The following is a 25267-nucleotide window of genomic DNA, read 5'->3' on the forward strand; positions in this document are numbered from 1 at the left end:
GTGGTATGTTGATCGTGTAACTATTATAAATATTCAAAGAATACGCCGCTAAAACATGATTTGTAAGAAGGACATTAACTAGTTTATAATGTTTAGTTACTGACGATGTGTCAGGAAGCAAATACGTGACCACATAGCATCGTTTGTATCTACATTGTTACAATATGGAATGTGAATGACAAAATCGTGTTTGTTGAGCGTCTGGATGATACGTAGATTACAAAAAAATAATATGAGAGTTCTTGTAGGTATTGAGACATAATCATAACACTACCTTTAACGTCTAGAAAAATATGTAATAAATGATACACAATGTCAAAAATTCAAAACTTTTGATTTTTTTTTTACAACCAGCCAGTATGTCATCAATAACATAAAACTTTACATACCTATGCACTTTAAGTGAATAACGACTTACCCCCTTATTCATAATAGTCTGCTAACTTAAAGCATTACTAATTCTCACTCTGTCTTCTTCTAATGACCTAAGTCAGAATTAAAAAAAAACACTGCTTAGCGGCTGTTTTAAGTTAGCGGACCATTATGAATAAGGGGGTTAGAAATGAATATAAATGGTAAATTTGTAATACCATGCATGTTGCTTAGACTTTTATGATGTGTGTATATACTCGTATTTATGAATATATTCTTATATTTAGCTTTTAAAATATTTAAAAACCTGGGATCGTTTTTAAATTTACTGGCATTAATGTTCAATTTATAAAAAACCTCATGGGTTACTAAATCATTGTATAAATAATGTAACATTTTGTGATTGCTGAAAATAAATAAACCAATAGGTTTGCTGCAACACCTGTCACAATAGAAACAATTACAGGTTATCAACAAATTGTCTTGATCTCAAATTGAACACACACATAAAAGGCCATCGTGAACTAATTAAAATCCCCTTACACTAAAGCATTGGACATTCTTGAAATCAACTATCGTAGTTCTCACTACAAACTACGTCGAGTGGCGGGTTCAATGAATTTTCTGGTTGTAATGAGAAAACTCTCATTTCGTTGCTGGAACAAAAAATGAGAATGGTATCCTTTAGTAGCAATCGCTGTATTCCGTATCTAATGCTTATAAAAACTAAGTTAAAAACTATTTCAAAATCTGTCTTGAGTTCATTTAAGTGCAATCCTAAAAATCTGGGAGGGTATTTCGTAAAGAAATATGATATCTTTATTGTATTTTTTTAATAAGGGGTTAAGCAAGAGGCTTTAGAGGCAGAACGTGTCAGAGAAGACAGTTCATGATATTAAATTTCTTAATACATTTACTAAGTTACTAAAGAAACTAAAGTTTTTTGTTATTGATGACATACTGGCTGGTTGTAAAAAAAAATTTCGATTATGTTATGTTTTTTTCATAAATATAAATGGAAGGGAATTTATTTGAATTTAAGTGCGTTTTTATAGCTACGTTTAGTCTTGATTTTACAATTTTACCAACCATTTAAAAAAGTTAGCGACAAAATTGAATTTTTAGATATTCTTTACGTCATGGAGCGACGTCATTTGACGGCAAATGAAATGCAAAGAGCTGTAGGGATGTTGCAAGCGGGAAGTAATCAATCTCAGGTATCTCGGCAATTTGGCATTCCTAGAAGTGTTATATGTCGTCTTTGGCAGCACTACAATAATACAAAGGAACCCGCTCAACAGCATTCAGGCCGTAAAAGGAGTACAACCACTCGGCAAGACCGGTACATACTGCAAACTGCAACTGACTGCAAGACGCCAGCCGATGTTAACCGCTCGATAGATAAGTTTGAGGCTGCAAAATTCAAGTGGTGTTGATGTAAGTCCCCAAACTGTGCGAAATCGACTGCATGAGCACGGCCTACGAGCTCGACGCCCAATTAGGTGCCCACCGATACGTCACGGGAATCGCGCTCGTCGAAATGAAGGGTGTAGAGAACGCAAAACATGGACCCAGGAACAATGGGATAAAATTATGTTTTCCGATGAGTCGCGATTCGGGTTTAGGCCTGATACAAGAAGGGTGCGAGTGTACCGTCGGCCCGGAAATACTGAAAGGCTCATATGCGTTCTGGAAGTTCATCCATACAGCAGCTCAACAGTTATGGTATGGGCGGGTATTATGAAGAAGCGTCGAACTGTAAATGAACTTTGTAAATGGAAACATGAACGCTGAAATTTACATGAGGATATTCTCAGACATTATGTGCATCCATTTGCAAACCTCTGGCTCCGATTTTACGTTAATGCATGACAATTCGCGTTCACATACAGCTCGGCGAACCAGTCAATACTTGGCAACGGAGAACGTCCGGGTATTGCCCTGGCCTGCACAATCGCCAGACCTCAACCCCATCGAGCACGCATGGGATATACTACATTGACGTGTTTTGAAGGACTTGGACGGAGTGACAAAAACCCAACAGCTGAAGGATTTGCTACAATTCCATTGGGAGCGAATACCGCAAGATGACATTAACAGTCTCCTTAATTCAATGAGGCCATACTTTGTATTAAATTATCCTATTCTTTCACAATAAATTCGTTTTCTTTAGAAATTTCATTTTGTTAAAAAAATGTTTAGTTGCTTATGTACCTTAGTTTCTGCAGTATATTCTAATATTGTTAATTTCTGTTATTAAAAGAACTTATAAAGACAACAGCTGTTATTTTTACATCATAGGACCCTAAAAATATTATTTTAAAAATAAAATACAACTTTTTAATGTGAAAAACCATCCTAAACTTTAAATTAGTACATGTTGCTTAGACCTTTTTGATGTGTGTATATCTACAAATAAAGAAATTGCCGATAGAGTTTGGATGTTTTTTGTAAATTTTTTTTTAATATTACATACTTACTAAGAAATATCACTACAAGCAAATATGTTCATTCGTGTATTTATTATTTATGTACCCAAGCAAATATTGTTGAACAGAAGTGTATGTGATTAAAATATCATAATCCGGTAAATATAAATCCTGAATGCCCCTTTCTGTGTAACACTTCCGCTCAAGATTCTTATTTTCTAGTATCAATAGCTATTTACATTGCTTGGGGATTTGAAATGTCCCTGATTGGGTGGACTGTCGGGGAGATGAGAACTCTGCCGAGCATATCTTTTATAATAACAGTGGTCTGATGTACTACTGCGTTTGTGGAATGAAAAGGGAATATGTCATATACAGACAGAGGGCGTTTTTTTTAGGTTTTAGTTCGCATTAAAGCTAAAGGCTGAGACTTCAATAAATCAATACATAAATATTATGAACATCATATTAAGTCATAAAACCTACATGCATTTTATTTATTTTGTCAAAATACTAATGGTCCGACTAGATAGATATAGGAGAGCGTCTCTTTTGGTCAGTAAGAAAGAAAATATACAATACGAGAGGTTGTACTTTTTCCGCGTAGTTTTACTCTTAGCGACAATTTGAAACATTTTTTTGAAATCGTTAACAATCTCGTAGATTTTTCTTTCGTGGTCTTCCAATTATTTTCTACAATAGAGAGAAGCTTGTTACTCCCACGGACGAGTAAAAAAAGAAGGACTCCGTGACACCTTGCATACCATTGAAGCACCAAAACAAGCCGGTAAACAAGTAAATACATAGTCTCGCACACATACATACACTAATACAAGCCGATTGGCCGCCATCAGTTTGCGTCGCAATAATATATTTAAAAAATGCTGTCGTGCCTTGTGAAGTGTAAAAACGATACTATAAAAGTATTTGTGGCCATATATGATTATTTAAGGGAGAAAAAATTATGTAACTAGTATCCCCCGTAACCGCACACACACTAGCGTAAAGGTGCTTCACTTGCTAATATCACGGCGCGGAGTCCTTCTTTTTTTACTCGTCCGTGGTTACTCCTACAAAAGTTAAGAAAGTTCAGCCAAAAACCACCCAGAGGTTATGTATCAGACCTAAGTGACAGACAGACTTTTGACACTTATTGTTATCCAAATGTTTTGAGTTTTCCTTAGTGCTAATTCCGCCAAAATTAACAATTAATTTCCGCCAACACTAAGGAAAACTCAAAACATCTGGATAATTATGGATTTCCGGAAAGTAACGCCTACTCCAAAAAATTTTTTTATTTATTGATAATCCGAGTGGTATGAATGCCGTGAAAACATCATTATTATGCATTTAGTAGAATGCAAATATTTTATTGTACAAACACACACTTTAACGTAATTTATAGTTGATAAGCTTGAAAAAGTGTAAAGAGCGATTAAAATGTTGGAAAGTTATAAAAAGTTGAAAGGCCAAGACCGATGACCCGTTACAACGGTACAAGAAATAGGTGCTCACGATCTGTAACAATCTATTACCGATACCTTCATATAAAATTCTGTATATTTTTCTATAAAATTTAGTTCAAAAGCCGTAAAACTTCCGAGATCAAATAAGAAAATTTTTCGCTATTTTAAAATTCCCATTGTGTTTTCCGTTGAGGTAAATATTATGTATATCTTCTATTTGCACAGTATCTTTACAAACGACGATCAACGGAAAACAATAGCGGAACTGTAGTATCTTCTCGTTTATTGTTACACATATGACCTCTCGTAGGTAGTTTAGTATTCTCTTGTTATTGGATTGCTGCATGACTGTATACAGATTTTAAATAAAGTGCTTTTGTTTTTTGATGTCTGTCTTATTATATTGCAATTAAAAGATTCTTAAACTATAATGTTTACTATTATAGGGAAATAATAATATTTGCATGTAAACGAAATTACAACGGATATTATTATGAGAACTACGAAAAAATATCTTCTTAACTAAGAAGCTTGCAGAATGGCTATATCATATTATATTCAAATTAAAATATTTTTATTCAAGATAGGATGTGGCATAACTTATTGAAATTCAAAAACTTTCGCGCGAATAGCCCTCTATACCAACTATATGACCAAAGCGCCAAGTATGTACAATAAAGAACTATATTTTAAATAATATACTGAAATTAATATTATACGGTACAATGAAAATTAAATAAAAATCAGACAAAAAAGTCATTGAACAAAATAGTAATTCTATTAATTTTAGACAAAAATTATATTATGTTTCTTGTTTTAAATTTTAATGATGCAAATTGTTTCAAAATAAATTTAGTTCACTATTAATAAAATATATAAAGACTTAAAGATAACACTGAATAAGTCAATAAATCAACTCAATGTTAGCGTTGTACTAGCGTTACGGCAATATAGCACTTGTTTTTAGTAGCCCTACCAGACTCCTAGAGTAGTAACTGATAGTGGTTTATCAATTCACATGGAGAACATAACAAAAAATCTGTTAAAAAGCTACAAATGGCAACAATTTATTTCAATAATAAAAAGAAAAATAATATAAAATAGAGAAAATCAAGAAAAAAAGACATATTTTGCTGTTAATAAGGATCATATCTTGTTAATAAATGGCTCAGATTTAAAAGACTTTGAAGTAAGCATAACAATAAATATAACATATTTGTACCTGTAACTTAGACCACTGTATTCTCCCGATGCATCGACTGGCGTTCCTCCACGCTAGTTTAGCTCCGAACACAAGTTCAGTAGTCGTTAGCTGATAGGTCCCTGTCTTGGCAACTTCCTCCTGTACAACTCTCCAACGTGCTTCGTGAGCTGGTGTATTGGCACTGAAACAAAAAACATTTACATGTTAACCGATTTGAAAACTCCTTTGAATGATTATACTTGCCTCAATTCTGGAGTGGCTTATTTTAAGTAATCGAATACAGTTATATGGCAATAGAATAAGATTGTAGCGTAGTATTCTAGAAGAATGTTCATAATGTTAGACAGTTCTGCGGTCACTTCGTGTTTTCATAAGAATTGGTTGATATTTTGCGAAATATAATTAGATTGAATACGATACTATAGCTGGCTATGATGAAAGATTTATGGAGCATTAAGAAACGTGAAATTAATTATTTTTGTTCGATGCAGTTTGTTTTTGATGTGATAAAAATTCGTTTTTGAAATTTTTTCTTATTGTTGGCTGACTTATAAATTTTCTAGCGACATACGGTTTTATTTGCCGAATTGGACGAATTGTTACACTTATGATGGGGTAGAGGAGGTTTAAAATTAACCGCTTCAGACACCCTTTCGCAAAATCACAGAATTAATAATAATTAAACTATTGAACTATTACTATCATATTTTATTTGGACAGAACAACGTCTATCAGGACCACTGTAAATAATATTTACTTTACAAGATGCCAGGTGCAATGAATCTCTATCAAACATCAAACTTCCTATTTTAATACCTGATGGGTCTGAAATTAATCTGATGTTACGTTTCTTTGTCTTAGTAATTGATATATTGAGTGATTATTTTCATTATAATAGCTATTGCTATTTGCTTAGTAAATAATTTCTTACATAAAACTATTAACATGTGTATAGCAAATGAATAATTACAAAATAAACGTAATTACGCTTCCAAACTTTTAAAACTAAAAAACAAAAACTTTTGGTATTTGTTTTATATCTTCTATTGTGTAGGCGAAAAACGCATTATTCAAGGATCCCCTTCAGTGTCTTTAACTCAATCATCCAAGTCCACTATTTCTTAAAATAAAATCATCATCATCATATCAGCCGGAATACGTCCACTGCTGGACAAAGGCCTCCCCCAAATATCGCCATGACGATCGGTCCTGCGCTGCCCTCAAATTAAAAATAGACACTATTATAATGTGTGGTACACTAATTAATATTAATATATTTATCTTACCGTCGTATAGACGCAAAATATTGTCCAAGAAAGTCTTTAGCGTCGTTGAGGACTTCATCAGGTAACCTGGGGATATCTCCACGACCAGGTATGGCCATCAGACTGCCCATGCATGTTTGCTCGTTACACAGCGTCGGCTGCAACAAAGAAATATAATTAAAAAAAATATCACTGAGACAAAATATTTTCTATGAAAAGTCTTTGTAATTGAAAGCTCTTTGATCTTTTAGTTTCAATCGATCGGATCGGAATCTTAAGATTTGCTTTTAGATGTGTGTTATCTTTTACTGCATATCATGGGTAGTGTTCATTGGAATTGCTTATCTTTTAGCGTTCGACAGGTCCATTTATACTATTTCTAAAACGTAACATGACACCGCCGGTACATATGGCCCAACGACGTAAACTTGGCATAATGTTATACCTGAGAATAAACCAAGACTATGCTAAACGTTCAGTATATCGTTGATAACACTGTCGATACAATGACAATTCTGAAGTTATAAATAAATGCAAGCAAAATGACTACTTGTAAACATTTTGCATATTCTTGGTTTATTCTCAGTTTTAACTTTATATCATATATACTTGTAATGCCGTTAGACCATATTTCCAAGACATTAGAATAATTCAAATGTAATAAAGACGTCTTTTGCCTTGTCTGTTTTTTATTATTTATTTATTTTGGAATATTATGTTGAAATATGTTTACTTTATTTGAAAAATTATCGTATAATATATTTCAGTAGTTATTAAGTCCAAATAGTTACATTTTATAACATAAGCGATCTCGCACTTCAAGGGCGATGAAATTCAAGGGATTCTTCTGAGCATTTTGGAATGAATATCTCAAATTATTACTATGGAAACATGTATGTTTTAATTTTGTTTTAGAAAGAACATATAAAGTTGATTATACACACTAATAAATAAAACCAATTGTTTTTAAAGTTCGTGTGTTATATTACAACAGAGGAAAAAATGCAATGCAAGCCACGAAAATTGTTCATTTAAAGCAATTACCGCCGGAACCAACTCAAAAAGGGGTTGAAGATGATAATTGTACCACTAAGAAACTCCTCTTCAGAGAGGAATTTACATTGTGTAGTAAAATTACTTTACATTCGGTTAACTTAAGTATTATTTTTGCTATTTTAGCAGTAAAAGAATTATAATTTGCGTTAATAAACGATAATAAGCGTTGAATAGCGTATCCGTTGAGCGAAATAGCTGCCATTGCTTGGGTTTCCAGTAGCCCTATTGAGGCCCATAGATAGTACTTTGTTACATTCTCCGCGCTTCTGGGCCCGACAGACCAAGATTCTCGACTTTAATATTCAAGCAGAATTCATATTTGTACGTTTTGATTTATTCAATGTTCTTACTTGTAGGTTACTTTGATATTCTGAGCTATAAAGTTAATATTACGAAGTAGAGCATGACTGAATGAGAACAATTTGTTAACGTAAGCGGTCTTCAACTATTTATATTATAGTATGTCTTACATTCATGTGAAATGTGTGCAATTATTCAGCTGAATATTGCTTGAAGCCGTAAGCGTGATACGCATATGTACCGCCATGTTAAACATTTCGTGTAACCATTCATAACGTTTTATGGGCGCTATCGTTTTACTATAAATGTAATGAATTTATGATTATTTACTATTGTTTTAAAAAAATTATCATTTAAATCAAGTTTATTTTTTAACCGACTTCAAAAAAGGAAGAGGTTCTCAATTCGTCGGTATGTTCTTTTTTATGTTTGTTACCTCAAAACTTTCGACTGGGTGAACCGATTTTGATAATTCTTTTTTTATTTGAAAGCTGGTGTGCTTCCCGTGTGGTGCCATTGTTGGTCCAGATCTCACAATGACATCGATAAGAAAACCATGAAAGTCTTAAATTTGGTATACATACGTATAGCAAAGTGGATGATAAATTTACCAATAACTCAATATCGCGCCAACCGATTTCGATGATTCTTTTTTTATTGAAAATAATTTACTTCAAAGATAGTTTGGTGAGAGTTTGGTTAGGTTCTGATTACTGAATCCATGACAAAGTAACGGAACTCTTCAATTCTTAGGAGCAAATTAACGATACTCTGCCGAATCGGCCGAAAATTTAAGTCATCTACCATAACATAGTTATGGTCAAGTAATTGTTGTAGTTGAATATGATGATCAATGGGACTCCTTAACGACTTACAGTAAGGGTGCGATCTGTGGCAGAATTTCTAACTGTCTGTAATCAAATTGCAAAGCACTTACGTTCATTGCTGCATTGAAAAATTTACTATATATACACATATTAAGACAAATTGTTAGTTAGTGTACTTCAAATTCACTAAAAATCATAAAAATTAAAAAAAAATTAACAACAAAACAACCGATTTCAAAAACACTATTCCAAAACAATAGATATAATGTGCACTAAAAAGTATAAAAATAATTGAGTATTTTTATACAATCTAATTCTAGTTACGATTATTGTAATTTTTGGAGTCGGTGTCATCCAAGATAGGTTTGTTACTTACACATATATACATAGTTATAGTTGAGATGTGCTTGAGTCGTGAGGAGGCGAGAGGCGAGAGCGGGTCGCGGCGGAAGGACACCGATTCCAAAAATAACAATAATCGTAACTAGAATTAGATTAATTAATTAGATTGTATTAACATACGCAATTATTTTTACACTTTTTAGTGCACATTATATCTATTGTTTTGGAATAGTGTTTTTGAAGTCGGTTGTTTTTTTGTTAATTTTTTTTTAAATATTTATATTCAATATATAATTTTCTCCATAATTATTGTATTTGACGTTTTAATCGATATTTATAAGTTGATCAATTTTAATACCGTTGGTAGTCTATGAAGAACGAAAATTATTTAGTCGATTCTCTTAAAAATGTGAGTAAGTACTCCGATGAAGGCTTAGCGGGTACATGCCTAAAGCCAACATCAGGTGGAGTTTATTATTATTAGAATTATTATATATACTTAAATATTTAAGTAACGACACAAGTTTACAAATACACTTGAAATGGGAAATGATTCGACTATACACTTACAATATACTAGCGTATAGACAAAAAATGCGTGCGAAAGATAAGAACATCTAAAAGATATACAGCATGATAGAAAAGGAAAGCGAATCTATTATTACTGAAACCGATTTTGATTGACAAGTCGTAAGCATACAAAGATTTGAGTTTTCTTTAGTGTTAATTCCGCCAATACTTGTCTTTAAACAATTCGACACGTGTTTCGCCTCTACATGAGGCATCCTCAGGACGAGTTGTCTCGACAAAATCAGGCACGAGAATGAATCAAATGAGCCGGAAGCCGCTGATTTGTACCCTCGTTCCATGATATGATGCGCTGTGATTGGTCGGCTCTTGTGACGTATTACCCCCGGAAGAGATACGTAACAAAGGTGATGGGACTAAATTTGTGTGTTCATTCAACAATGTAGTAAAGTCGTAAGCAGTCAGAAATGCTTGGAATTAGCTCTTTAGTATTTTCATTTTTAAACCATTAGCTAACGCACACAATGATAAATAAATTTTTGTTTACGCATCATTGTGCTGTCATGTCGTGTATACGTTAGTATATTCCAAGTCTATGATTGCAACTAAAACGAAATAGGAAACTGTTCGACAAATACAGCTATTTCCGCCACTAACGAGATTCAAATCCATCTTGTGTCGGCCCAATTCAATCAGACAGTCATTCGACTACGTCTTTAACTTGTTTTGAGTATTTTACTCGTAAATATTATTTGTTAAATCTTTTATAAATAAATTGTTGTAATAAATGCATAAAAATATTATATGCAATTTCAATACAATTTTTTATAACTATATAATACTATGATTACATAAAATTAAAAATTTATTAAAAATTATATATATTAAAGATATATATAATATATTTGGAACTTATTACCATTATTTGGAGAGTAAAAGCAGAAAATTTATTGATGATGATTTCTACCTTATTTTTTACTAGCTATAAAGTTGGAAGCACACTGGGTTAGTATCACTTTAAATATTTTAATGTAGTACCATATAATATAATAAAAGTGACCACAGTTTCTCTTTTTAATTTTAATATACTTTCAAGTTTTTATATTATATGGATTAGTTTTTACACAAAACTGAAAAACTATGGAAAACTCCTTTAAAATGGATTTAAAACATCCATCGATGGTGTAAAGCGATAGTAGTATCTAGAATGTTAAAAATGACATGAAAAAGAATTCGTAAAGGAATAAATTTTGTGAAAATAAATGCTTTTTTTAATGTCCGTAGAGCACTCATCGTCACACAGCTAATGTCACTGTCGATATCATGACACTTACAATTATTTTTAACACATATTTAATTCAGACTAGATGTCAAGACACTACAGATGTGGTAAACTGGCGTTAAACAGATCAATTGCTATTTTTTGGCACAAAATACTCGCTGATATACAAATCCACTATAAGTTGCATTATTTAGGTTTCCCAATTATAATTTTAATATAATCACCTCTTTAAAAAGTGTAAACCTACTTAAAACTATAATGTAATAGATATTTCGTTGGAAAAACCACATAAAAAATGTAAGCAATGCATATTGAGCATATTAACGAATTTTTATAAAATAATAAATCTTAATAGTTTTAAAGTCTAAGTTGTTACCAATATACGTATTATTATGTTCTAACAAGAAATATTAGTATTGTTGTTTAATGCAAGAAGCGTATCTAATTTTATTAGTTACTCATTAGAAACGTTTTGTCGATCTCAAGTGAATCTTTATTATTTAAGAGGCAGAAGTGACGCTTTATACTGTTGATTCATTGGTTTGGGTATATATACCTATATACCATCAAAACAAGTCATATATTCGTAGGGCAGATGGTAGTGCTAAATGCCACTTCACTCGGATAACATGCCGCTATTACACCATTACAGTAAGTAATACATAATTATATTTTGTATTGTTTCACCCTAAAGCATTTGGATCAATTTTCTTATTGTTATCGTTAATGATAAGTATTGGTATTATATAAAAAATAATTATATAGTATTAAAGTTCATATAAATTAGCAGATTCTCTTATAACTTTGTGATAACAAGTTTTTCTTCGCCAAGGAAACTTGGTGAAATCAACTACCAGGTGCAGTACTGACAAACAGCACCATTTAGAAACCTTCCGTTTTAGGGTACTTTAAAGGCCGATAGCAAAGTTCATGTGAATTGTTGTGTGCGAGCATTTTATGAGCGATTATAAATAATATAATAACTTTAACGTCTAAACATGAAGTAGAGTTTCAGGTAGTAGGATCATCCAGCCACGAGAAGTAGCGCTCGTTCACGAGCATGACGTACAGACCAGCCATCGCCTCGAAAAAGCAACGAAAAAACTTTATATCAATGATTATTAATTTTCAAAATATAAAACTAATTAAATCGGTATTAAACCCCTGAAAACTAGATTTGGAAAGGTTTCGAAACGTCGGGTTAACTAAAGTAATAATAAAAAGTAACTTTTACGCAAAAATCTAAGGTAAAAACACAGTTACAACATGCGTTTTAATACTTTTAAAGTGTTTTTTTTAATGTGTAACACTCGCATTAATCAAAGACAATAATACTAAGTCTAATGACTTGATGATGTAATACATAAATATAGTGTACAACACTCACCACTCTAGGACAAGTGTCATCATACAAGCGATCATACAGACACTCTCTTGATTCATGATTTTTCAATACTTTTGGTCTGATAACCTTCCGTGGCTGCTTATCCAATGTAATAAGTTTAATTTCCACATCGTCATTCAACTTTATATGGTCTATTGTGTGCGACGGCGAGATTGAACCAATTCCAGGAATTAAACAGCTGTCTAACACAGTTTCGGAATTTTTGACGACCCCCGGAGCCATTTTAAGAGATCAATGTGAAAAGTATGTAAGGCGCAAGCATGCGCGTGCGCACTACACCTATGTAGGTGTCAGACGAGTATTTATAACAACTTTATCGTTTCGCCAACGATGTACTCGCCGACATGTTTGTTTTTTAGTATTTGCTAATAATTTACATAAGATTAAACTATTAAATTCATTATGGGTCAGTTGATTTTTTAAATTTTAAAGTAAATGAACTCTTATCTGATTGCATTCGAACACATTCATGTACCTGCATGATACCTGCTAATAGTTTGTAAGATGATGAAGTTATCCTTCTATTGGCGCATTTGGGAAAAATTATCAGAATGAATAATTAAGAAGCGCGCGCACACCGTCACGCAAATTCGACACCCTGACGTTAGCTGGTCAACTAGACCATTTGTATTATACTTCAGCTACCAAGCCTCTTATAACTCATACGTCTACTGACCCACAACGAATGGACGAGAACTAAATAAATTTCAATATGTATAAGCTGTAAAATAAAAATTAAAATTAATTTCTTTGATTAGAAAGTTAAAAATATATTTTAATGATATTTAAATAAGTGTTATTTAATTAAATTATGGGGTATAATATTATTATCCGATATTACGATTTAATTGCTTGTATTTAATACCTTTTTATTATCCACTATTGTTCTTTCTACAAACGTAAAATAGCACGAGGAATGATCACTCAAAAATATGCGAGAAATGGATATAATAATTTATTAGCATTTCAAATGAATACATAAAAAATGAGATGAAACCTAAAACTATTTTACGGTAATATCTTCGAAACAAATTGCAATTGTTTTTCTAAACTTAATATTCTGAAGCGAATAAAATTGTTTTAATAAAAAAAGAATCTTTTGGCTTGATTCCATAACTCGTTTAGCACTTATCAAATTTCGTAGCCAGCTGTAGCTTCCGTAGCTATTCCATTCCAAAATTCATATTTGAATCAATATTATTGTAATACTAGTTGACCCGGCAAACGTTGTATTGCCATATAAATTATTTTTAGCGTTAAACCGTTTCTTGGACATTGCAAAATTACTTAATTTTTTCTAAAATAAAAGAGTTTTTCTTAAATAAACGCTGCCTAAATTACTCCTTATTACATCAGCTACCTGTCAATAAAAGTCCCGTCAAAATCGGTCCAGCCATTTCAGAGATTAGCCGGAACAAACAGACAGACAGACAGAAAAAAAATGTAAAAGAAACTATTTCGGTGTATATATTATATTCGTATACATGTAGTAAAAACGGACACTCCAATTTTATTTATGTGTATAGATTTGTGAGTATCGTAATAAATAAAATTTTGGTTTCAAATTTCATTTAATTTATCCCAGAACTGAGGGATATTAAAAATAACAAATTGTTTGGTATCGTTATTATTATTAGTGTTTAAATTCTCTTTGAGAGTGGTCAGAGGAGTTATTCGGGTTGATACCACCACCAAAATTCCACCCCCATCATGTTAACATCTGGCATTCTACAACTCACATTTTGCAAGAAATTTCTAGCCTCGCATTACCACTTATGATTAGGACGACTCATATAGCCTAGTTTTTAGTGACCCTGCCTACTGAGTTTAGAGGTCCCGATTTTGAGCTGACACATTTATATCCATCCCAAACATTTATATGATGAATATCGATATTCTGACCGCTGAATTTTGGACTGTCACTGTGATTATCGTAATAGAAACATTGACATTTAACAATTTTGATTTACTTCATACTTAATAATGACACTTTTGACAGATATTTAATACATTTGATTGCTTATAATATTTAAACTCAGTTTATGTCAACACGTTCAAAAGATATTAATGTTTAATCGAGATCAATACTGTCATTTGAACTTATTGACGTAAAACTGAGTGTCATTGATGAAATTGGGGCTTAGTAGTGAATCAATATTTATTTTGCTGTTATTTTTTTTCTTCATTATTTTAGATCGCCAAATATTAAAGTTCACATTCTCCATTATAGTTAGTGTGTAACCAGTCATACTGTACCTATATTTAATTAATATAAGTATATCATCGTTATTGAAAAGCATTTTAAAGCTCCAAATCGTTTAAACACACTCATTAATCGGGTTCAAGCTGATCCACATATTTTATGGCGTTTTTATCAGACCATTAACTCCTAATCGACATTTTTGTAAATATAACAAACGAATTTCTATAAGAATAACATAATATCATTTTATACACATCACATCAATTGTTACATCATACGCTTCTAATTTGTTTTCATGATTCATGTAATCCTCTTTTATGAGGAGGAATCTAAAAATATACCAAAATAAAATGGATAATGGTTAGTAAAAAATTCAAACAATTTTTAAATATGGAAAGTTCAATCCTTTCTTCCAAACAAGTTATAGCTTTTTGAAAGTTACTTGATATTCCTATATAACTCTTCATAACTCTTTTAAAAATTATGTGCTGCTTTTTATCTAAATTTTGCATCCATAACTTCTACATATAAATCAAGTAAGTCAAATTCTGTTTTCATTTGAATTCCTTTCTATGTTATAATATTGCTAGTAAAAAATGTTTCAGTATTTTTAATTTACATGAATTTGAATTTTGTAAATTTATTTATTTATAAAATTCAAATTTTTAGTTACTTCCAGTGTTCAGATTTTCATCATAGAATATGATGATTTGATCTCAACTAAAAACTTATTTTTTAATATTTTTTAAAACATTTTTATGGGTACTGTTTATTTAATTGCCATCATTTTATTTAAAACATCCAGTTATTTAACAATGCACCATTCTATTTCACTTATAAAGAATAACTCTGTATACAGATATGGCATAGTATCATTTGTAAAGCAAAATTTCAAAAATCGTACGCAAATAAATATTACTGTCTTATTCCAATATTAAAAAATAAAATAGGAATATTTCTTTGTGGGAGTAGTCTTATTTATTCACACAAGAAAAAGATGCCACAAAAATAATTAGTGACTTAATTTCATAATACAATTTTGTAATCAACTTAGTACTTAAAATGTATGAATCAATTAATCATCTTAATGAGAACAATGAACACACTAAAAAGTTCAATAGCATTTCTTTCTCAGAAATGACAAAAACAAACTCCATATTTGGCTACAATAATATTTTTCAAATATTAACTAAACAAACATAACCATTGTCATAATTCAGAAGTCATTATCATGTGCATAATGTGTATAATATATAATATATAGTCCAACAGTCATGTGCCGTTATTTAATATTGACTTAGAGTCATGCGACTTAGAATGTGTTTATAGATGAATCCGGAATTCAACAAGGGCTTACGGCTTCAACAATATTTATTTACTATGAATCAATATATAAACTTTAACATAATTGTTATTTCAACGGTATATAAAATGCCTTACTTGCTATCTGAAGTTAACAAATCAATCAAATCAAATCAAAACAATTTATTCAATTAGGTTAAATAATGCCACTTATGAATGTCATTAGTTACATATTTTACTATTTACCACCATTTTAGAATAGGTTTAGCGTCAATGAAAAGAAGTGGCAAGAATCTCAGAAGAAGTTGTAAATGGTACGATGAAATTTTTGCCAAATTATTTTAAATACAATATACTTAGATAATTTTTACGTCTAGATCTTGCTGCTAGAATACCGATGAAAATAGGCCAGGTTTATTACTTTAGTGTGCGTGACAAGCTACGTCTTACACGCGCGATTTGTATGTCAATTTGTGTTAGAAGAAATAGAGTCAGTCTATCCAGACGTATAAATGATCTAAGACAATATTTAAAATAATGCAAGACTAATATAAATAAAAAGTAAATATAAATTATTAAGATGACCCGCAATTAATTACTAACAAGTCATCCGTAGAAAAGACCTTGTAAATATTGGCAGAACTCGGAAAAGTTTGGAAAATAATCTCATTTTTTACAATATTCTAATACTAGCTGACCTGGCAAACGTTGTTTTGCCATATAGATTATATATGTAAACCTTCAACGAATCTACTACAAAAGATTTCATTGAGATCGGTCGAATAGTATAGGAGTTATTAGGGAACATACAAACATACATTCTCTTTTATATATATAGATTAGAAAAAAATAGTATAATAAAATGAATAGATAGATATACAAAAAATACACAGTCGTATCCTAGTTTTTATAAATAATAATTAAACAACAATGAAATGAACGCTTAGTTCAATTATTGAGAAAGTATGCAAGGTGCTACTTCAAAACAGAGACACACGGACATCCATAAAAGATTATAATTAACGTTATTATTTACTATGTTAAACAAAATAATTGTTATTGAAATATATTTTATTTACCTCACAGATTATTTGAATTTAATATATCACTGTAAGTGCGATATAAATAAAAAGAGAGCTCAATGCTCAGGTGTGCAAAATTCAAAAGATTTAACTATCGATAAATAACTTATATTATATTATGAAATATTATATTATGGAATATTTACCATGATTATGTAAAATATCCCGTTAAGATTGTTGTGACAAGAGTTGCGGTTATTAAAAATATATAGGTTTAATACTAGCTTTATATGTATCTATGTAACTTATTTATTTATTTCTCCAACAGGGTGAGCATCAATACAATTCCATAACTAACATAGATATATATATATATATATATATATATATATTTAGGTGACACCTCAATTATAGGTGCAAATTGAGATCAATTAACAAAACGGACATAACAGAGCATTTTATATGTTTTAGCAAATTAGTTTAACGTAAGTAAACAAACAACTGTAACAGATTAAACACAGGGCGTTGCCGACCTTTTAAAGCGACGTATAAACGTACACATGAATCGAGCCCTTCGTTAAATATAAGTAATTTTGTCGCTGTTTTAATACTGAAAAAAAAAAATAATAAAAAAAAAAAATGGAAGATATTTATTAAAATTAGAACATTCGCTAACAGTTACAAAGATATATAAATGTAAGTATAAGTCAAGTGTAATTGTTGTAAATACAACAATTATAGTTGAAAAACAAAAACAATGAAGAAGAGTTTTCTATGACCTCCAGCCACCACCACAAGTTGCGCCTGTAAACGTCCATGACGCACGGACTAGCCATCGACTCCCTCAACCATATTTAAGGGAAGGAAATCACCCGCGACGCTGCCACAAGAAAGGACATTAAGGTGAACATGACGAAGCCTATTACATCAAGCAAATAATACGAAGGAATGTGTATCTACAAAATATTATGTTTGAGCATTGAGTTTTTAAAGCTTAAAAGAATAGAAAAAATAAATTGTGGAATGCCCTACCTATTCTCCTCATTTAAAACTTAGTAAAAAAAGTATTTGTTATACAAGTCGTCTAGTGAATATTATTATTATTTTTTTATTTATTTATTTATTTCTTATTAACAAATTACATAGTATAGGTAACAAAGTTATTGTACATACATAAACTCATTTGAGTTAAACCGTGTACAATAAGGTCGTCGGTAGACATATAATATTATTTAAATTTAAAGTTTAATACTTAATTAACTACTTAAATTAAATTACTTATTTTTAAAGATAAATGAAACAACTTAAAACTACATACAAATATTAATTATACAGAAAAAAAACAAAACAAAAGCATAAACATTTAGGTGCTAAGTAATTTTATGAACAAGATTACAAACTAAATAACTTACAAATACCCTCAATATTAACACTACAAGTATTGTTGCTTTATATACAGAGTGATTATTTTATTTACAAACAATACAACACTGCAAGAACGGAGAGGAGGGTGAAAATTTTTTTATTTTTATTTCTTTATAAATTAATACATTAGTTAAGTTTTGACAGAAAATATTTATTTAATTTATATTTCAGGTTTTTTACTGTCAGGTCCTGCTTAACGACTTTGGGCAGTTCATTAATAAGGTTAGGAACCAAATACTTGAGCCTATTTTTACCATAAATATTTGAAAATCTTGGTAAGAGTAATTTAGAGTCTGCCATAATAAATGTATAGTATAACTATAATATAATTGTATGTTATTATTTTTGTAGGTGTTAAATCCTTTTTTTTATATTATGTTATATGTAAATAATATCTCCTAAACTTTTGTTTAAACTACTGATTGTGCTAGCATAATTGTTACGAGTATATACAAATTGTAACTTTATGTATTTTTAGTGCATTTAAGAATTTGCATTTATTCATTCATTGAATAAAATGTAAAAAATAATTTGTAATGAAAGCATTTATAGAAGTTCTAGTGATGAACGAGCTAACCCCTGGCTCATGATTTGCCGTGAAAGCCTCGTAATAACACTCAATAGATATTAATAAAAAGGTTAATCGTGTGTGAAGGACACGCTTGATGAACCATACAACTGTAATGTTCAATGATTTATCATTGTTATATTTAATACGAAAGATATTCCCCTTTTAAATGCTTTATAATGTTAGCTTTTCTTGTGTAACATAATAGAAATAAGTGATATTTCCTTAGTGAATCATTATTGCTATACAACTTGACTGGTAAAACACTAAACAGACTCGACGACATAATATTCGGCCATCATTTACATCGTGTGCTAATCACGGGTCGCGGAAGTAAGAAGCGGGAAAGCCGACACGCGGACCTTTTGGCGCTTGCGATTAATAAACAAAAGAGTCACGCAGTGTGGTAATGTAGCCACGCTTCATTTACTTATTGGGATATTTGTTCAAAAATTAAATACCTAATATTAGTATATTATTAAAACTAAAATCGAGTACCGAATACTGTTCTTATGAGCCAATTCCTAATAATGAGAGATTTTAAGACGAACAAAGTGACGGTGATATAAAATAAAGAATTTCATAGCGAAAATCGTTAGATACATTGAAAATTCTATTCGATGTTCCGATTAATAACAAATCACTAATTAAATAATTAAAAATAATAACCCGCTGATAAGACGTAAGTCACCTGTGACGCGACATGTTAGGCCGGTTTTCCTGTCACGCGGAATTTCATCCGCGTGACGTAAAACTGGGCCACTTACATCCTAATATTTTATAAATGTTTTTTCTATTACGCGTGATGCACGCGCGTGGAACGCAGATTGGTTGCAGCTGGAACATTGTCTTGCGTGTGGCCAGGAGCGTTCAGAGTAAACGCATGCGCACGCGACAGGAAAACCGCCTTAAAGCGCGGCTATGCCACTTTTAGGTCCAAGTAATTAGATTTTTATGGCTAGTGTAGGTATCTGTTAATGTAATCTTTGAATTTGATTTTCACAATACAATATAATATCTTCATTCGTTTGACATTAAATCCTAATAAGTATCGCCAGAATAATAATCAAAATATACACACTTTAGGATATAAGAAGAAATACAGTCTTCTATCGCTGAATTGACTGAATAAAAAACTAAACAAACGTGATTTATTAGCAAGGCTAACTGCAGACTAGAAAGAATTATTCAAATAATTTGCCGACCCCTATATGTGAGATGGTTAGTGACTCTGCCTACTGAGCTAGAGGTCCTGGGTTCGAATCCCGGTAGGTGCAATCATTTATATGATGAATATGAATGTTTGTTTCCGAGTAGTCGATACTTATTTCTTTTTATATATGTCTAAGTAAGTATATTGTATTAAATATATCGTTGTCTTGCACCAATAGTACAAGCTATGCCGAGTTTGGGGCAAGATAATTTGTGTAAGAGTGTGTCAATATAAAAAAAAATTGAGAGTTCGTTATATAGCAATATAAAGTACAATTCTTTTGTATAATTACAAAAAAAACCTCAGTGGCAAAAATCAGACTCGGCTATGTTACGGACGTCCGGGTACAGTCGGCTCAAGTCGAGCAAGGGAGACAGACGGTCAGTAAGCATATTTGTATTTAATTTAGCATAGTTTGTTTGTTTAAACGCTAGTGGACTGTAGTTTATGGTTGTTCTAGTAACGTCTTTTCATATGACACTGGTTGGTTACATAAATATATAATTCCTGTATAAATAATATAATCTCTGAACCAATACAGAGTTTATTTAATGTAAATGTATTTAATCTCCGTCACAGTGTACCACGTGACTCTCTCATGCATATATTGACTACATTGCGACATAATATAATTGTTTCAACGTATTTTTTAATTCATGATTAGTAAGTAATAACGTGAAATTTTGGCTTATTTGTTCGGGTTCTTGTCTGTTAATTTTTGCAAATGTGGCCTAAACAGTACGAAAATAACATATATTGCATAGAACGTGTAAGTAGAAGTATCATCGGATGAGCGGGAGGTTTCGCAAAAGTTGAACATCCTCGCCGGAAGGTGTTGTCTTTGAAGTTTTTATCTATACATATTATAATAAAATCTTGACAAAGTAAAAACTGTGCATTAAATATAATTTTTGAGTGTTTGTCTTTTTTTTATGTAAATAAGGGAAGAGACAAGCATGGCGTTCAGCTGACTGTAATTGATACGCCCTGCCCATAACAATGCAGTGCCGCTCAGGATTCTTAAAAAACCCAAAACTGCTGAGCGGCATTACAATTGCGCTCGTCACGTTGAGACACAAGATGTAGTCTTGTTCGCCCTATAATTTTACTAGCTACGGCACCCTTCAGACCGAAACCCAGTAATGCTTACACATTACTGCTTCACGGCAGAAAAAGGCGCCGTTGTGATCTACCCACACCCATCATCTAGCCGGTATCCTATGCAAAGGAGCCTCCCACTGGTTTGTTTATCTGTTTGTCTAAATGTATGTCCGGGAAAAACGCAAAATCTGCGGAATAATAGATTTATTTAAAATTTCACCTGAATATTAACAACATACATATTATTATCAAGTTTGATGCAGATATAGTATTTTTTGCTTATAGCTAGTATTAAGTTATATGAAAACTAATCTATAGCAACATAAAGTCTTATATTTAATAAATTAAAAAACCCCTTTACCTATAAAGCTCTTTAAATATAATATTAATAACTGTATATATTGAAACGATCATATTCAATTCAGAAGGTTTCGTATAATGTATCATTATCGGTCAATCACCTCACTTTATAACAATTGTTCGCTAAAACCCTGTTAAATGAAGAGCCCTTGCACTTTCTTTCTGAGATGTATCAATAAAAGTGAGTTCATACGAAGTTCAGCGGTGCTTTTGTTGAAATAATAGTTATTGTTCTGGTCGGTTCTGTAATAGATATTCTTAATACAAATATATTGATGTGTCTGTAGGAAAATATTGTTTTTTTTTAATATATGTACTAACATTTACTTTATTTGATCTTCACTTTTTTTTATGCAAGAGGAAGTCAAATGAGTATAAATACATAAAGTAGTAGGCAGTGAAGTCCTCAAATGACGACCAAGTACCGTAAGACGTAGTGTTGGTAGGCCCCCCACAAGATGGACCGGTTAAGATCTCTGGAATAGGTTGGATGAGGGCAGCGCAGGATCGAACGTAATTGCGATCTTTGGGGGAGGCTTTTGTCCAGCAGTGACTCTTCCGGCTGAAATGGGAAATGGGTGTTCCTGAAATAGTTATGAATAGTTTTGTGTTTGTTTACTGTTTCACACATGTAAGGAAAAATAGACTATACATAATAATTGAAATAAATATAATTTTTTTCTAAGTGGGCCCTTAATTAAGTGCAGTCAAAATATATCATTTAAATCAAATCTATTCAGTTATTTATAGGTTTTGCCCGGACAAACAAGCAGATAAACGGACAAATATTCTATAAACTTCTGTTTTGTATCCGGTATTTTTTGTGGAACGTGAAACATTTTTTCTTTTTTGATTTTGTTCATTAGTTGATTTTTTGTTTATATAGAGAGATTAATTGGCTGTTATTATATGTACACAAATTTTTAAGACTCATTTGTTATATTTATGCTGTTGGTCTTTTCAATAAATAAATACAATATTTAATATACAGTTGTCACTGTGGTACAATTTCATTATATTATGTATAGGATAAGGCAAAGACGTCTACTAGACTGTATTGTCCCGGAAAATGTTGCGATAAAGGCTAATATAACATAAATAGCTTTCTTTATGATACCATAGATTGGAAATGGAGCGACCGCCCTTAAACTATTAAAAAAAAATAAAAAAAAAGAAGAAGCCCGCTGAGGTTTTTGTGCCCGTTAGTCCGTTGTTTTTGACGTTGAAGACGTGATTTTAAGTAATTATTTGAATAAAAAAAATTCAATTTCAATTTATAAGACAGTCATATGACGTGTGATAAAAATGGTAGAAGATGATGGACATAACTTAAAATGAATCAAATTAGTTTGATTTTTTATTTCTTTTACCTCGATGAAAGTTAATGCTTAAGTCCTACTTAAACTCTCGGATACAGCGAATATTTTAAAAATTTAAATTATGTTTTATCCCTGACCTAAGCCACGTAATAATTTCAAGTGACCTGAAAAGATAAGAGTGGTGTACAGGACACATTGTCATGTTGGAAATATAGGGGCAGTATACCCTTTGACAACGGAACCATAAAAATCAATGTGACAATAAGGACATTTTGATTTGAATTTCCTGCATTTTATTAACCTCTTCATTATTTGTGATCATAATAAACCGTATTTTAAATATTAATATTTAAATTAATATCTAAATACTCATATCACATTAACTTCATTTAGTAACTTAGAACTATGATTTACTGAGTAAAAGTTAATTATTACTTTTCGTAAGATTATGTTAGTATCGGTTAGTAAATTACTTAGTAACTTAATAATTTTTAAAGTGAAAATTTTTTTAGCGGTGCTGAGCACTTTTGTTGCGGTGGGTATAAAAATATTAAGCTCGCGTCAGGACACGTGACATGATCGAAAATTCGTAAGACAGTCGTTGAAATTATGGATGAAAGTTGATTTTACTGAGGTATAAACATTTTAATGTAAAATAATTCTAATAGTTCTGAAGTGTTAAATTTTTTATGTAATATAAATTTTATTTTTTTGTACGATAGCGCAACAAATGAACTTTGTATTTAACCACATAAGAGCTAGTATTTTCATAGTGATAAATAAAGCAATTCGTGCGAATTTATTGCCTAACCATTGAAAATTATTCAAAAATGCTCAACGTTAATGTTCAAGTTTTCACTTCTGGCGGCACTCCCGGAGTGCAACCCGTTTTTATTTTTAAGGAATTTTGGAATTAGGTATCTGGGTAACTTTTTCAACCACAAATAAAAAGCATTTCTATGAAGCTCTTAAGTATTTGAAACTTCTTCTCCTTGTCTTTAATAATTTTTTAATCTGAATTTGTGCTACACTTTATCCGTTACATTCACAGATCTTGAATTATAATCTATTAGTGAATATAATATGTTGTAATTATAGTAAATCATATTTATATATTTGTCGTAGTCAAGAATGTCGAGCCACGAGCGCGTACGATGATGTTACTTTTATCTTCCTCTTGGCTCGGGTGTAATCAGCGTGCGGTGCGAGTGCGTTCGGGATCGGGCGAGCTCCAAGTGGGCAGTCAGGGAAGAACTATCCAGTGAGTTGGTTGTGTCGCTCGCGCATGCCGGGAACACCACCGACTATGTGACTGTGTGATTGTTTTATCAAATAAATCAATCATTCATAAAATTAAACTCTCCGCCGTCACGTGACGACCGGTAGATATAAATACATCCTGGTGAAAATTCAAGTATATAATTTTTCCTTTTCTAATTGGTTGAGTAGTTAAGGCGTGAGAGTGTAAAAAACAATCGAAGTCACATTCATTCACATATAATAATATTAGTAAGGAAAATAAGGATAAGTTACAATGAAACTCCAAAGGAAAAATGGAAAACCGGGATTGAGGTCTGTTGTTACTTGTGATTTATTATATGTCGACCTTCGTAAGAAAATGGCATAATAACAAGTAAAACACGCTTCCTTCACTCAAGAACTGAAAATAGGTTTCATTTTTTTAATACAAGACGGACATGGGAAGTAATTTATAATACCAAGTAATTATTGTTGGTTTTTCTATTACGATTACTAAATACTCAGATGAACAGTACTGATTCAGTTGAATGAGCAAATACCATCATGTAAAAATTACTATATTAGGTTCTTTCTAATCACAAAGTTTTAAAGCGTTTTTAATCATATGATTTTCTTTAATGGAACAGAGGTAGCATAAACTTTATAGCTTCAATCGCTGCTTATGTTAATATGTAAATATTAGTCTCGTGATTTTCGAGAGTTTTTATGACAATTAGGGACGACCTACAAGACGTTTAGCTAATGATAATCGATACGCCCTAACCATTACAATGCAGTGTCGCTTTTGGGTTTTTCAAGAATCATGGGCAGCACTACAATTGTACGAGTCATCTTGAGACATAAGATGTTAAGTCTCATTTCCCCAGTATTTTCAATAGCTATGGCGCCCTTCAGACCGAAACACAGCAATTCTTACACAATGCTTCCTGGCTGAAAAAAGCACCGTTGTGGTTCCCATAATCTAGCTGGCATCCTGTGCCAAGAAGCCACTAATAAATGTTCTTAGTCGCCTCTTACG

The 25267-nt window shown here is 31.5% G+C and overlaps 1 protein-coding gene across 2 annotated transcripts in view; it reads right to left on the reverse strand.

Moving 5' to 3' along the window:
• LOC126966156 (nitric oxide synthase-like protein) overlaps positions 1-25267 on the reverse strand; it is a 138328-nt gene that overhangs the window by 34635 nt on the left and 78426 nt on the right. Inside the window, exons 1-3 of one of the 2 annotated variants that reach the window (XM_050810109.1) lie at positions 12459-12739; positions 6758-6894; positions 5490-5652 (exon numbers count right to left, since the gene is read on the reverse strand). In XM_050810109.1, the coding sequence (XP_050666066.1) occupies positions 5490-5652; positions 6758-6894; positions 12459-12698 (540 nt within the window). In that variant the 5' untranslated portion in view covers positions 12699-12739. Of the gene's footprint in view, positions 1-5489; positions 5653-6757; positions 6895-12458; positions 12740-25267 lie in introns of those variants that run through there. The other variant, XM_050810118.1, reaches the window with a different exon arrangement.

This window comes from Leptidea sinapis, chromosome 1 (assembly GCF_905404315.1).
Source record: "Leptidea sinapis chromosome 1, ilLepSina1.1, whole genome shotgun sequence".
Classification (NCBI taxonomy): Eukaryota; Metazoa; Arthropoda; class Insecta; order Lepidoptera; family Pieridae; genus Leptidea; species Leptidea sinapis.